The sequence below is a fragment of the Pteropus alecto genome, unplaced genomic scaffold, assembly GCF_000325575.1.
Source record: "Pteropus alecto unplaced genomic scaffold, ASM32557v1 scaffold380, whole genome shotgun sequence".
NCBI lineage: Eukaryota > Metazoa > Chordata > Mammalia > Chiroptera > Pteropodidae > Pteropus > Pteropus alecto.
Genome location: NW_006430090.1, coordinates 20,224 through 32,453, shown reverse-complemented (window position 1 = coordinate 32,453; position 12,230 = coordinate 20,224). Strand labels below are relative to the sequence as shown.

Sequence of the window (12,230 nt, the reverse complement as noted above, 5' to 3'; positions counted from 1 at the left end):
CTCGCCTGCGGGGGGCGGCGGCGGCGGCGAGGCCTTGGAGCTGCTGGAGCACTGCGGCGTCTGCCGGGAGCGTCTGCGGCCCGAGAGGGAGCCGCGCCTGCTACCCTGCCTGCACTCGGCCTGCAGCGCCTGTCTCGGGTCCCCGGCGCCCTCCGCCGCCAACAGCTCGGGGGACGGCGGTGCCGCGGGTGATGGAGCGGGTGAGTGTTGTCGGGCCCCTCTTCTCCCGCAGCTTTCGATCCCGATTTGGCGCTCAGGTTGGGTGTTCGTGGCGTTGTCTGGGGAATGGCCCGGGAGAGAAGATAGGCCCGGAGATGCTTGGCCGGATTGGGTGTGGGCAGTGGGGTCTTGGCCGGGCGCTGAGATGGGGCGTCTGCCTCAAGGGTGCAGGAGTGGGGAGGGTCAGGTCTAGCGTGGGATGGAGACTGGGATCCAATGTTGGGGTTCTCGTCTGGATTTGAACATGCTGGGGTTTCATTCCTTTCTGTTCTTAGTCGTGGACTGTCCTGTGTGCAAGCAGCAGTGTTTCTCCAAAGATATTGTGGAGAATTATTTCATGCGTGATAGTGGCAGCAAGGCTGCCACTGACTCCCAGGATGCGAATCAGGTATGTCCTTCCCTAGGAATCCCCAGGAGGCCTTGGGGCCACGGGAAGGGGTCACCAGCCTAGGGGCGTGGTTTTCAACTCCAGGCTTTACTCTTCCTGCACTAGGAGCCTCTGGGCAGGCTGCATAGGCAAAGGCATGACTTTATGTTGTTTCTCCGGTCACATATGTGGGCTTTTCTGCTCGTTCTGTTTCCTGACTCTTCCCTTGCCCAACAGTGCTGCACTAGCTGTGAGGACAACGCTCCAGCCACCAGCTACTGTGTGGAATGCTCTGAGCCCCTGTGTGAGACATGCGTGGAGGCACACCAGCGGGTCAAGTACACCAAGGACCACACTGTGCGCTCCACTGGTATGCGAGGCGGAAATGGGTGGCCCAGGGTGCCCTTTTGCGTTTGTCCTCAGCTGCTTACGATGGGGGTAGCAGGTGGTGCGTGGGTTCCAGGAGCTTCTGCAGTTAAGGGATACTACTCGAGAGGCCTGATGTGAGAGTTTAAATCATCTGGAGGCTATGGCTCCGGTATGCAGTTTGCTAGTCCAGGGTGGAGGGGAAAGGCCACAGGCGGAGGGCAGGGCAAGTGGATAGGGGAACCTTTGTGCCTCGGGGCGTGCAGAAGATTGGAGGAAACTCATCAGGGAAGCCCCTGAGGTAGGGGGCGAACCCTAGCAGTGGATGAGGTGGCATGCGCAGATAGGAAAATGCAGGGCATTTGGGGAAGGATTGAGTGACCTCCTTGACCTGGGGTTCCCTGGCACCTGGCGTAAGGCTCCGTAGGAAAAAGTTGTGGGCCCTTAGATTGTTTACTGACAGTGAGTCCTGTGAGTGTTTTGAGTGTGGATATCTTAAGCTTCTGTTAGGTATTTTTAGGCGTTTTTTTGGAGGTTCTGGTAGTGGTATGGAGAGGGGCTTCATAGTTTGGGTCTAGACTGGGTCATGGTCTGCGACTCCGCACAAGTGGCCTTTGGGTAGTTACGTTGTGGCCGTTTCAGCTCAGAAGACAATATCGGTGGGGAGATGAGGATGGAGATGGTTGCTGTGGGTCGGGGCATCAGGAGTCAGGGTGGAAGGGCAGGGATTTATAGGGGATCCTGGGTTTTAGGCAAAGGTTAGGGTCTGGGAGGCAGCAAACGTATCCGAGGAGCTGTGGCCCGGTCTTTGTCTCAGTCATATATCGGGCCGGGTTGGGAGCCAGAATGTTTGCGGAGAAAAGAGGAACAGGCTTTCAAGCAGATTTAATGGTGACAGGCTATGGGGTGGGTAGGGGGCATGACAGTGTGATAGATTGCTTTTTGAGGGGTATAATTGAGCACCAGCAAGCCTTTTCCCCCATAAAGGGGTCTTGTCATTTTTCTGAGGGTGCTGGTTAGACATCTCATATGTCCAAGCCTGAAAAGGTTGTGCCAGGCACTCTGTGGGCTTGTGGGTTATATGTAAGAGGTCCTTGGTCTTGTATGAGAAAAGAGGGGAGGTCACCAGGCCTGGTTCCTGAGGAAGGTGCCTCACTGATGTCTGTAGGCTCTGATTTGCTTTCTGTCTGTGCTAGAAAGCAAATATTCTCCGTGCTGGGATGTCACAGTAGCCAGAAACTCCTTTCCCGCTGGACAGAATCCGCTGTGAGTGGAAGAGAAAGCCTGGGGGGGTTTTGGAGGCAGAGGAGCGCTCTTGATCATCCACCTGGAGAAGCTTCCAGTAGAGGGACCAGCAGGTTGGAGGTCTTCTCTAAAAGCCATCATCACACGTTGTCAGCGCCAGAAGGTGGAAGGGGGAGTCGCTTGGTTAGGCTCGGGACAGAGGGTTTCGAAAGCAAGGATTTGGGTCTCGAGGCCCAGGCTTTTCCCTGGCAATGGTTGCAGGGCCCTCTGGTTTTTCCAGTAGGTTGCCCAGGGTTGCAGGATAGGCAGGAAGTGAGGCCCCCGAGCTGGAGGTGCTGAGCATGAGCTGCATCCTTGGGGTGTGGGGGGGTACCTGTTGCACAGGGCCGGCCAAGTCACGAGATGGTGAGCGCACGGTGTACTGCAACGTGCACAAGCACGAGCCTCTCGTGCTGTTCTGTGAGAGCTGCGACACCCTCACTTGCCGAGACTGCCAGCTCAACGCCCACAAGGACCACCAGTGAGTCTTGAGTAAGGGTGGGAGGGGGGCGGGTGCCCATTGCCATGCTCAGCGCCCAGACCCACCTCTGTCTGCCCTCAGGTACCAGTTCTTGGAGGATGCAGTGAGGAACCAGCGCAAGCTCCTGGCCTCACTGGTGAAGCGCCTTGGGGACAAGCATGCCACACTGCAGAAGAACACCAAGGAGGTTCGGAGCTCGTAAGTGTGGATGCCAGGCCCATGAGGGAGTCCCCAGGTGAACACCTGCCTGACTGGACCTCACCTGACCCACCCTCCCCCAGGATCCGCCAAGTGTCTGACGTTCAGAAGCGTGTGCAGGTGGATGTTAAGATGGCTATTCTGCAGATAATGAAGGAGCTGAACAAGAGGGGCCGCGTGCTCGTCAACGATGCCCAGGTACCCCACGTGGTACCTGTGTTAGTTTTTGGGCCCTCTTTGCTGGCCAATGACCTCATCTGGTGGAGGGGTCCTGGGGAGTACTGGGTGTTGAGGCCATCCTTGGGTGGGGACAGATCCTAGTATCTTCTCTGTGTTTATTGCCTCTGCCCCCACCACCTGCAGAAGGTAACTGAGGGGCAGCAGGAGCGCCTGGAGCGGCAGCACTGGACCATGACCAAGATTCAGAAGCACCAGGAGCACATTCTGCGCTTTGCCTCCTGGGCCCTGGAGAGTGACAACAACACAGCCCTACTGCTCTCCAAGAAGCTGGTGTGTGCTGGTGGGCACCCGGGTGGTCAGGTGCGGGCAGGCATCCCCAGCACCCTGGAGTCTTGTGCACCACCTGTGCACTCATGCGCTGCCCCACCCCCAGATCTACTTCCAGCTGCACCGCGCCCTCAAGATGATCGTGGACCCTGTGGAGCCACACGGCGAGATGAAGTTCCAGTGGGACCTCAACGCCTGGACCAAGAGCGCAGAGGCCTTCGGTGTGTCCTTGTCTTTCCCCTTGCTGCACTGTGCCACCGTCCAGGCCCCGTGCCTTATGTTTGTCTCGTTTCTGCAGGCAAGATTGTGGCAGAGCGTCCTGGCTCTAACTCCACAGGCCCTGCGCCCATGGCCCCTCCACGGGCTCCAGGGCCCCTGAGCAAGCAGGGCTCTGGCAGTAGCCAGGTGAGCAGGGGCGGGGCCCTAGAGGGAGGAGGTGGGTGTGCGGTCCCGGGGGACCCCTGACCACTGAGCTCCAATCTGCTTTGTCTGCAGCCTATGGAAGTACAGGAGGGCTATGGCTTCGGGTCAGGTGAGTGGGTCTGCTGCTGGGTGGGAGGCTCTAGTGCACTGGGTCCACCCACCCCCACCCACTGTCTTTCTCTGTCTCCTGAGTAGATGATCCTTATTCAAGTGCGGAGCCCCATGTGTCGGGTGTGAAACGGTGAGTGTGGTTGTCCTTCCATGGAGCCGGGGGGATGTAGGGACAGGGCTGTTCATGCCAAGCTGTACCCACAGGTCCCGCTCAGGTGAGGGCGAGGTGAGCGGCCTTATGCGCAAGGTGCCACGGGTGAGCCTTGAGCGCTTGGATCTTGACCTCACGGCTGACAGCCAGCCCCCAGTCTTCAAGGTCTTCCCAGGTAGCACCACCGAGGATTACAACCTGATTGTCATAGAGCGTGGGGCTGCAGCCGCTGCTGCTGGACAGCCTGGGACTGCGCCCCCTGGGGCCCCTGGTGCCCAGGCCCTGCCCGGCATGGCCATCGTCAAGGTGAGGCCCCTCCTTCGCCAAGACCATGGCTGAGAAATGAATGACGTCTGCTGCCTGGGTCTTCACGCTGCTGAGTTTCTCTCTCTTCCTTTCAGGAGGAAGAGACAGAGGCTGCCATTGGCGCCCCACCTGCTGCTCCCGAGGGTCCTGAGACCAAGCCTGTGCTGATGGCCTTGGCAGAGGGCCCTGGTGCTGAGGGTCCCCGCCTGGCCTCACCCAGTGGCAGCACCAGTTCAGGCCTGGAGGTGGTGGCTCCGGAGGGTACCTCAGCCCCAGCTGGTGGCCCAGGTGCTCTGGATGACAGTGCCACCATCTGCCGTGTCTGCCAGAAGCCAGGGGACCTGGTTATGTGCAACCAGTGCGAGTTCTGCTTCCACCTGGACTGCCACCTGCCTGCCCTGCAGGATGTGCCAGGGTATGAGGCTAGGCTCAGACAAGGGGCTCGGCTGTTCCTGTCCTGTGCTCGTCCTCATTCTTGAGGGCCTCGGCTGTGCCCGTCTGTGCTCGTCCTCATTCTTTTCTTCTAGGGAGGAGTGGAGCTGCTCACTCTGCCATGTGCTGCCTGACCTGAAGGAGGAAGATGGCAGCCTGAGCCTGGACGGTGGAGACAGCACTGGCGTGGTGGCCAAGCTCTCGCCAGCCAACCAGCAGGTGAGCGTAGGGGCCCAGTCCCTTGGCTACCCAGCAGCTGTCCACCCCCGTCCCACCCCCGTCCCACGCCCGTGGCTCTGATGTCCATTTCCATACCGTTCATAGAAGTGTGAGCGTGTCCTGCTGGCCCTGTTTTGCCATGAGCCCTGCCGGCCCTTGCACCAGCTGGCCACCGACTCTAGTTTCTCCCTGGTGAGTCCTGGGACTTGGGAGTAGGGCGGGGGCAGGGTTTGTCTGGCCTCATCTTCATCCTGTGGACTTCCCTGTAGGATCAGCCTGGTGGCACCTTGGACCTGACCCTGATCCGCGCCCGCCTCCAGGAGAAGTTGTCTCCCCCGTACAGCTCTCCTCAGGAGTTTGCCCAGGATGTGGGCCGAATGTTCAAGCAGTTCAACAAGCTGACAGAGGTGAGCCTGTGCAGAGAGGCTGGGAGCCGGGGGCTGGGGCTTTGGCGCCAGGTGATAGCTAGGACCCACTCTCTTGTCATCTCCCTGCCCAGGACAAGGCAGATGTGCAGTCCATCATCGGCCTGCAGCGCTTCTTTGAGACCCGCATGAATGAGGCCTTCGGCGACACCAAGTTCTCTGCTGTGCTGGTGGAGCCCCCGCCACTGAGCCTGCCTGGTGCCGGCCTGAGTGCCCAGGAGCTGTCCAGTGGCCCTGGTGATGGTCCTTGAAGCTGGGCCCCCCTGAGCCAGCTCAGCCTATCTCTGTCCTTTCACCCCCTCCCCAAGCTCTACCCCTCTGGTGGCCTGGCTCCCATTCCTTGGTAGCCCCATTTCCCTAGCCCCTCACAATACGGTTTTTACTTGTGGATTTAATAAAAATTTCACGGGCTCCTCAGGCCGTGGTTGGTGGGCAGTGCCCCGGGCCTCGTCTCCGCAGGCATCTATACCTCACCAAGCCTTGATGGCCAAGGAGGGTGGGGGCACACAGCCTCCAGTGTTCAGGGAGTAGGGAAAAGCATTTCTCCTGGGCCCTCTGACGTGGACAGTGCCTTAGGTACGGGGCAGGGCACACAGGGAGGAGGCCGAGGCCGATTTACATGCTTGATCGTGGCTACTCTTCCTGGACTGGTAAAATCTGATGCCCCACAGGGAATGGGTGGCCTGAGGCTCCCACTGGGCCAAGCTGAGTTGCTCGCTGTCTCTGGCAGGCCTGAGATTCCAGGATTCTCTCCAGGGTATTATTAGGAGCCCCCCATCTTGGTGGAAGTGTCGAGGCCAAGGTTTTTGAGGCCTGGAAGGGGTGTTGGAGCTGAGCCCACCGCTGACCTTTGGCTCCCAAGCCGTGAATGTGGGTGGCCTCGGTGTGTCTACCCTTGCCCTCCGTAGCCCGCAGTGTAACTGATCTGGCACTTGGCCTTTTGACAGCCCCTCACTAAGCCCTGAGTGACTCACCCCAGCCCAGCCTACATGAGGCTAGTCACAGAGGCCCAAGAACTAGTGTCTAATCACTTTTATTAGAGAAAGGGTGCAGCGGAAGTGAACATCCTTTGGCCCGCTGGGGCGACGGGGCAGTCAGTCCCTCCGCAGGTTCTTGAGCCGCTCCTCCAGGTCCGCGTCCGCATCAACCAGGGCTGAGGCCGAGGCTGCGGCCTCTGCTTTCTTCCCACCGGTGGCCACACTGAGGGAGCCTCCGGTGGAAGGAAGGTCTGTAGAGAGAGGCGAGTTAGAGCCCATGGAAAAGGGCACTGGGACAGGGAGTGACAGGGCTTAAACTGGGACACTCACTGGACAGCTCATCTGTCAGGCTCAAGCCCAGCTCATCCAGGACCTGGGACACGACAGCATCACTAGGGAAGAAGATGAGAATTGAGAATCAGGCACCTAGGAAGGTTCACTCCATCCCCACCCTCCCACCTGGTACGCCCGAACCTCTCTTCCTCATCATCCTCATCACCCATGGCGTCGTCGATGGCGTCGTTCATCATCTCCTCCTTCATGTCCATGATCTCTGCCTGCCGCTCAAACTCCATCATGATCTTCTGGATCTGGGGCAACTTAAGCTGGAAGTAGGGGGAAGGGTGAGTCTGGTCCCTGAGGTGTGGGGGAGGGGTTTAGGGAGAGGCGTACCTGTCTGTTCATGGTGCCCATGGCCTTAGTGACACCCTTCATGGCTTGCGCCATCGAGTTGTTGGACTTGAGTGTCTGGATCTTGAGGGACACAGCCTGGATGTTGGCCCGCATCAGCACAAACTTGCGCACGTACCTCCGTGTGCGCACCAGGTCTTTTGCCATTATGCGCACAGCGTCCTGAGGAGGGAACAGTGGCCGGGAGCGGCGCTGGGACATGCTGGCTCCCATGTCTCTGTGCCTAACCCAGTGGTCACCCTTGTGCCTCTTGGGTCACTACCCCCCATGCTTCTCTGAAAGTCTCGTTCTCTGGCCAGTAAGTGGAGAAAGGCTGGGCCATGTCTGCAGCCACGCCCTTGCCTTGTAAAAGTCAGTCCTGAATTTCTATCCTCACCTCGCCACAGGCCTGATGGTTGTAAGGTAACCCAAAAGCTCAGCTTTTGACTTGCTCCCCAAACCTCTTCCTTGCCTTGCCCATCCCAAGAAATGGTACCTCGACCTGATTTCTCAGGCCAAAGCTCTTCCCTATCCAGGCTTTGCTCCCCAGTGGTGCAGGAGGCTGTCTCCTCTCACTGGCCTGCAGGTCAGGTGTACTGGTCTCCTGTAGTAAACCCTTCAACTCATCAGCTCCCACAGCGGCCGGTGATTCCGAGTGGATTGGCCCACACCTGCTCTGGGCCCACACATTTCATCACGTTTATTGCTTCATTTGCTTGACGTGCACTTTGCATCTTCTCAGGTTGTCTTTATTATTCGAGGCTCTGATCTCACCTCCTGATTGCTCTTCGCTCCATTTCCTTCAAAGCGCCCATCTGTTGGTATCATCCCACTTGTCCTACTTAACTGCAGTCACAGCAGTGCCTAACCCAGCAACAGCACCTAGCCCTGTGTTCCAGCCCCTGCCAGCCGAACTCACCATCTGCCCTTGCTTGGCCATCTTCTTGATGTCGGCAATGATCTTCTTCTCCTGGGTCTCTAGCTTCTGTCGCTCACGGTCCAGCTCTCGCATGGCACGGTTCAGAGCCCGCTGGTTCTGCCGCAGCAGCTCCTCCGGCGTCTTCCGGCGCCCAAACAACAGGTCCATGGCGGCAGAAGCCCGCCGGTGGGCCCGGGAAAAGTGTGAAGCCTATCTGTGGGGCAGCCTGGGGCCCAGAAAGGTGGCAAGAGGTAGAGCCAGGTCACAGCGTGTATGGGAGTGGGGGGACAAAGGCAGGGAGCGTGCAAACCGCGACGGGGTGACATAAAGGAGGCAGCAAGGAGAGGTGAGGGCAGCCTGAAACATCGGGGTGCTCCAAGGATCCAAGTCTAGGCGGCCAGATCTGAAAGTCACCCACAGCGTACCCAACCTAGCCCCTCCATCACAGAGCCCCCACAGAGGTTCAGGGCGTCAGCCTTCTCCAGACCATGTTGTCGCTGATGGGCTGAGGCTGGAGCTGGTCGTGTGTGGGTGCGCTGGGGGCATTTGGAACCCTGAGTGCCAAAGTGGAGATCCTAACGGGAGGGCGGGGTCCATGGAAGCCCTGAGTGTTAAGCTAACAGGTATAGATGGCATTCGGATTGGGCGGGGAGGCCTGAATGCTGAGGGAACCTGGGTGCAGAGCATACTGTTGGAAGTGTCAGGAACCCCTGTATCCCGAGACTGGATAATGGGCGTTAGGCCGCCCAGTAACCCAGGCAAGGATCTGGAGTAGTCGGGGACTCCTGAATATCGAGACGGGATGGTGGGCATTGGGGCGCTTTGTCCACCCAGGAGATTCTGGGGCGTTGGGCGTCCTGCGCATTAAGCAAGGCGGCGTGGGGCACCCCAAAGGTGAGGCCCGGGTCCCAGGCAAGGGTGAGGCTCTTAATGCCCCGGCAGAGAGGCCCTTGTATTAGGCCGCCCACGCGCCCACCCGGGACCCGAGGCCCAGCGGGGGCCACTCACCGGAGCTGGGACGGTGACTCGTTTCCGCTTCCGGGTTACAAGCCTCTCTTTCAGATCCCAGGCGTGACCACCAACGACAGCCCCTCGGTTCTGTCCCCTCTGCCGTCGCCGCCGTTTCCGGATTAAACGAACTGACGTCACACGCCCCGCCCGCACCCGGAATGCTGGGAGGCGGCAAGAACGCGCGTGCGCAAACGCTCGGAAACGGGCCTGAGTCCAGGCGCATGCGCACCACTTTCCGTTTCTCTGCGTCGGCCCGAGGGCGTGCCGCACGTTCGAGTCCCGCCCCAGGATGCCGTGCCACGCCCGGAGTCCCGGTACCCGTAGGGTCGATGCACCTGCCGACGCCTTCCCCCGCAGCCACCTCGGAGGTCCTGCGTCCCACCACGTCACCCACTAGCACCAGGCAGGGTTCTCCTCCACGGGCGCACCGTGGCAGAAAGGGTCAGAGGTGGAGATGGCGCTGACTTTCCTGAGCTGGTTCACCGGCCAGAAAGCCAGGGGTGGCGGGATCCCACTCCTCCCTCATCCCAGAGTGGTAATCTTCCCACCAAGCCTGAGGATTGGGGCTTGATCTCCTACTTCCCCCAGCACTGAGCAGCCTGCTGAAGGATGCCCTAAGGCCACCTGGGCTGACATACCTCCCCCACCTCTTGTCACAGGAGCCCTGGTGGACATCAGCTGCCCCTCCCTGCCCACAGAAGGAAGAGGCGGAGGCCATGCAGTAACATTCCCCTTTAATAGCCTGGTGGGACCTCCAGTGGTGGAGGGATGGGGTGGCGGGGCCCCGGCCACCCAGTCCCCTCGGCCACCCACCCGAGAGCTCAAGAGTGGGGGGCTGGATGGCACCCAGCGGGGGGCTAGAGAAGCCAATTCATTTCCCATCGCTGAGCGGGTCGGGGGAGACAGCGCCGACCTCAATCACATGGTGGTTAAAAAAAAATAACTAGGAGCGGGTGGCAGGGCAGGGAGGCAAGGCTAGGGCATGGGATTCCCCCCACCTGACGCCCCATGCTCCCCACCTGTGGCCCCCAATAAATATTTGCAGGGGACGCCGGGGCTGGTGGCCCTGGCAGGGGTGTGCGCGCCAACCCTATTTCAGGCAGCGCTCGAAGTAGGTGGAGCCGATGTAGCCACCCCGCATGGAGCGCTGCACGTTCTGCTCAAACAGCCGCCGGTTGTTCTGCAGGACCTCAGCGGCTTCCTTGTTCAGTGGGTCTTCAGGGTTGGGCTCCTGTGGCCAGTATGGGTAGGGGTCAACAGGCCAAAGGGGCAGAGGGCCAACCTCCCCAAGGCCTACCCACCCAACCCTACTCACCAAGAAGAGATACTGCAGGCCATAAATTATGGAGTTTATCGTAAGGACTGGCTTCCAGTCCTCTCTGTGGGCAAAGAACATCAGGATCAGGGGCTGGTGAGGAGGCAGATACCGCTGGTCCTGCTGGGCATGTCAGGCCCAGGACACGGGACAGAGGGCATGTGAAAAGCTAGGGGGAGGGCTCAGGGCGGTACAGGCTAGAGAGAAAGTCAAGGTCTAGCCATAAGGAAGAAAACACAGAAATGAAGAGACCGAGAAACACAGACCACAAAGGGGAGGGAAGGGAAGGACATTGGTTCAGTGCAAGGCTGTGAGGGGGGCCTAGCAGGCAGGACTAGGGAAAGCAGTGGAGGGCCAGCACCCTCACCTGAGGATGTTGAGGCAGACGTTGCCCTCGAGGTCAATGTTGGGGTGATAGACCATCGTTTCACACTTCACCTTGGGGGGGTCGTGCGGGTAACCCTGGCCCACCTGGCTCCAGGAAGAGAGAGAGGAAGTGGACAGGCGCCCCAGCAATGCCTGGCTGCGGCCTCAGCTGTTGCATCCTCAGCCCAGGGAGCCACCCCTGCCTACCAGGGACTCACCTTAAAACTGAACACAAACTTCCCGCTCTTGTAAAAGCCCTGTGTAGGGGGGAGAAAGCGTTAGGGTCCTATCCCGTAGGGCCTGGCAAGTGAACCGGGCCTCCCTACTCGAGAGGGGACCAGTCCCTGGCCTGTGCCTGGGATCCTTACCTCATCAGGACAAATAACCAGCTTGAAGTTGAGGAGGTCATCCGGATCTGAGAAACTGATGTCACACGTCTTGGGCAGGTTCAGCTCGTTTATGTCTGGATTGCACAGCAGAGAAAGGGGACAAAGAAGGGAGCGAGGAGGGTGCTCAGAGCAGGTACAGGGGCCAGGAGAGCCTCTGTGACCTTCCCCAGGGCGGTCCTGGGCTATGCCCCATATCCCCAACCTTCTCCCTACTCTTTCTCCTCCCCAGTCTCTAAGCAGGGTCTCCTAGATCCACGGCACACCCAAAACATGCATCTTCAATTGCGGCTGTGCCCTAGCTCTTGGTCCAGGATAGTAACTCTTCAGCTCCAAATATATGCCCCAACATCTGGGTGCCCTGACCCAGCTCCCAAATACCCCCACTCCCAACTGGCCCCCAAGAGCCTCTGAACTCCAAACCGCAGGATCCTCAGCCATGACCTCCACTTTCTAGTGGACCCTGCTAGTCCTCACTTGTCCACCTGAACTCAAGGACTCTGTCCCCCGCTACCCTAAATAATCCCCTCACTGATTGCCAGTATCCAGCGTCCCTCCTCTTTCCTCTCTGCTTATTTCCCTAAACCCAGGTTCCTATCTGACCCCTAGTCCTGTGAATCCTCAGCCCCACTCTTGCTGGCACCCACTCTCTCTCCCTCCTCCACCTGTCACCGCAAACCCTAAATTGCCATGGGATGTCCCCCAGGCCCCAGAACCTAACTCACGCCATCGGACTCTCGGATTCCCAGTGACTCAAGCACAAAACACGAAATCCTCGTCCACTACTATCCCCAATGTCCGGCTCCCACTATGCTCTCTGCCTGTCATCCAGATTCCCGTCTGTCCCCTAGAATCAGTCCCCGACCCCCCACCACTTCCCTCCACCGCCTGACTCTCAGATTCCTGGTTCCTAATACCAGACGCCTGGTTTTCCGAATATCCTAAGTGCCCCATCCTGTGCCCCTCTTCTCTGATCCCCGGTGGCTGCATTACCTCACCCCCGATCCCCCATCACCCCAATTCCAGGTTCTGACCTCCGACCCCCCACATCCCGACCCCCAATCTGACATCGCTGACCCCCGGCGAGCTACCCCACTC

General features: G+C 59.3%; 3 protein-coding genes across 3 annotated transcripts in view; 1 reads left to right on the top strand and 2 right to left on the bottom strand.

Moving 5' to 3' along the window:
* Positions 1-4: 4 nt before the first annotated feature.
* On the top strand, positions 5-5,906 carry TRIM28 (tripartite motif containing 28; the record flags this gene model as incomplete). The annotated part of the gene is made up of 17 exons (XM_015589733.1): positions 5-200; positions 495-607; positions 824-956; positions 2,582-2,717; positions 2,799-2,915; positions 2,999-3,113; positions 3,279-3,425; positions 3,529-3,643; positions 3,721-3,827; positions 3,918-3,954; positions 4,041-4,086; positions 4,161-4,413; positions 4,509-4,828; positions 4,941-5,064; positions 5,170-5,256; positions 5,334-5,471; positions 5,564-5,906. Coding segments are annotated over 17 exons (2,361 nt in total), but the record flags the coding sequence as incomplete, so codon positions are not given.
* Positions 5,907-6,506: 600 nt separating this feature from the next.
* CHMP2A (charged multivesicular body protein 2A) lies at positions 6,507-9,625 on the bottom strand. Its single transcript, XM_006904753.3, has 6 exons — positions 9,063-9,625; positions 8,055-8,280; positions 7,139-7,318; positions 6,941-7,071; positions 6,797-6,858; positions 6,507-6,717 (listed from the first exon to the last, which is right to left on the bottom strand). The coding sequence occupies exons 2-6, from the start codon at positions 8,220-8,222 to the stop codon at positions 6,584-6,586; spliced, it is 675 nt and encodes a 224-aa protein (XP_006904815.1). The 5' UTR covers positions 8,223-8,280; positions 9,063-9,625; the 3' UTR covers positions 6,507-6,583.
* Positions 9,626-9,782: 157 nt separating this feature from the next.
* UBE2M (ubiquitin conjugating enzyme E2 M) overlaps positions 9,783-12,230 on the bottom strand; it is a 3,569-nt gene continuing 1,121 nt past the window's right edge. Inside the window, exons 2-6 of the mRNA XM_006904762.1 lie at positions 11,115-11,381; positions 10,965-11,003; positions 10,748-10,851; positions 10,381-10,444; positions 9,783-10,296 (exon numbers count right to left, since the gene is read on the bottom strand). Coding sequence (XP_006904824.1) covers positions 10,156-10,296; positions 10,381-10,444; positions 10,748-10,851; positions 10,965-11,003; positions 11,115-11,381 — 615 coding nt within the window. The 3' untranslated portion in view covers positions 9,783-10,155. The remainder of the gene's footprint in view (positions 10,297-10,380; positions 10,445-10,747; positions 10,852-10,964; positions 11,004-11,114; positions 11,382-12,230) is intronic.

What these genes read in the sequence shown, in the direction of transcription:
- CHMP2A (XM_006904753.3), bottom strand. Translation starts at nt 8,222, where the DNA reads ATGGACCTGTTGTTTGGGCGCCGGAAGACGCCGGAGGAGCTGCTGCGG. An exon ending in TGGCCAAGCAAGGGCAGATG is followed by an intron (nt 7,319 to 8,054) that starts GTGAGTTCGGCT and finishes TTCCCTCCTCAG; the next exon opens with GACGCTGTGCGCATAATGGC. An exon ending in CCTGACAGATGAGCTGTCCA is followed by an intron (nt 6,718 to 6,796) that starts GTGAGTGTCCCA and finishes CTCTCTCTACAG; the next exon opens with ACCTTCCTTCCACCGGAGGC.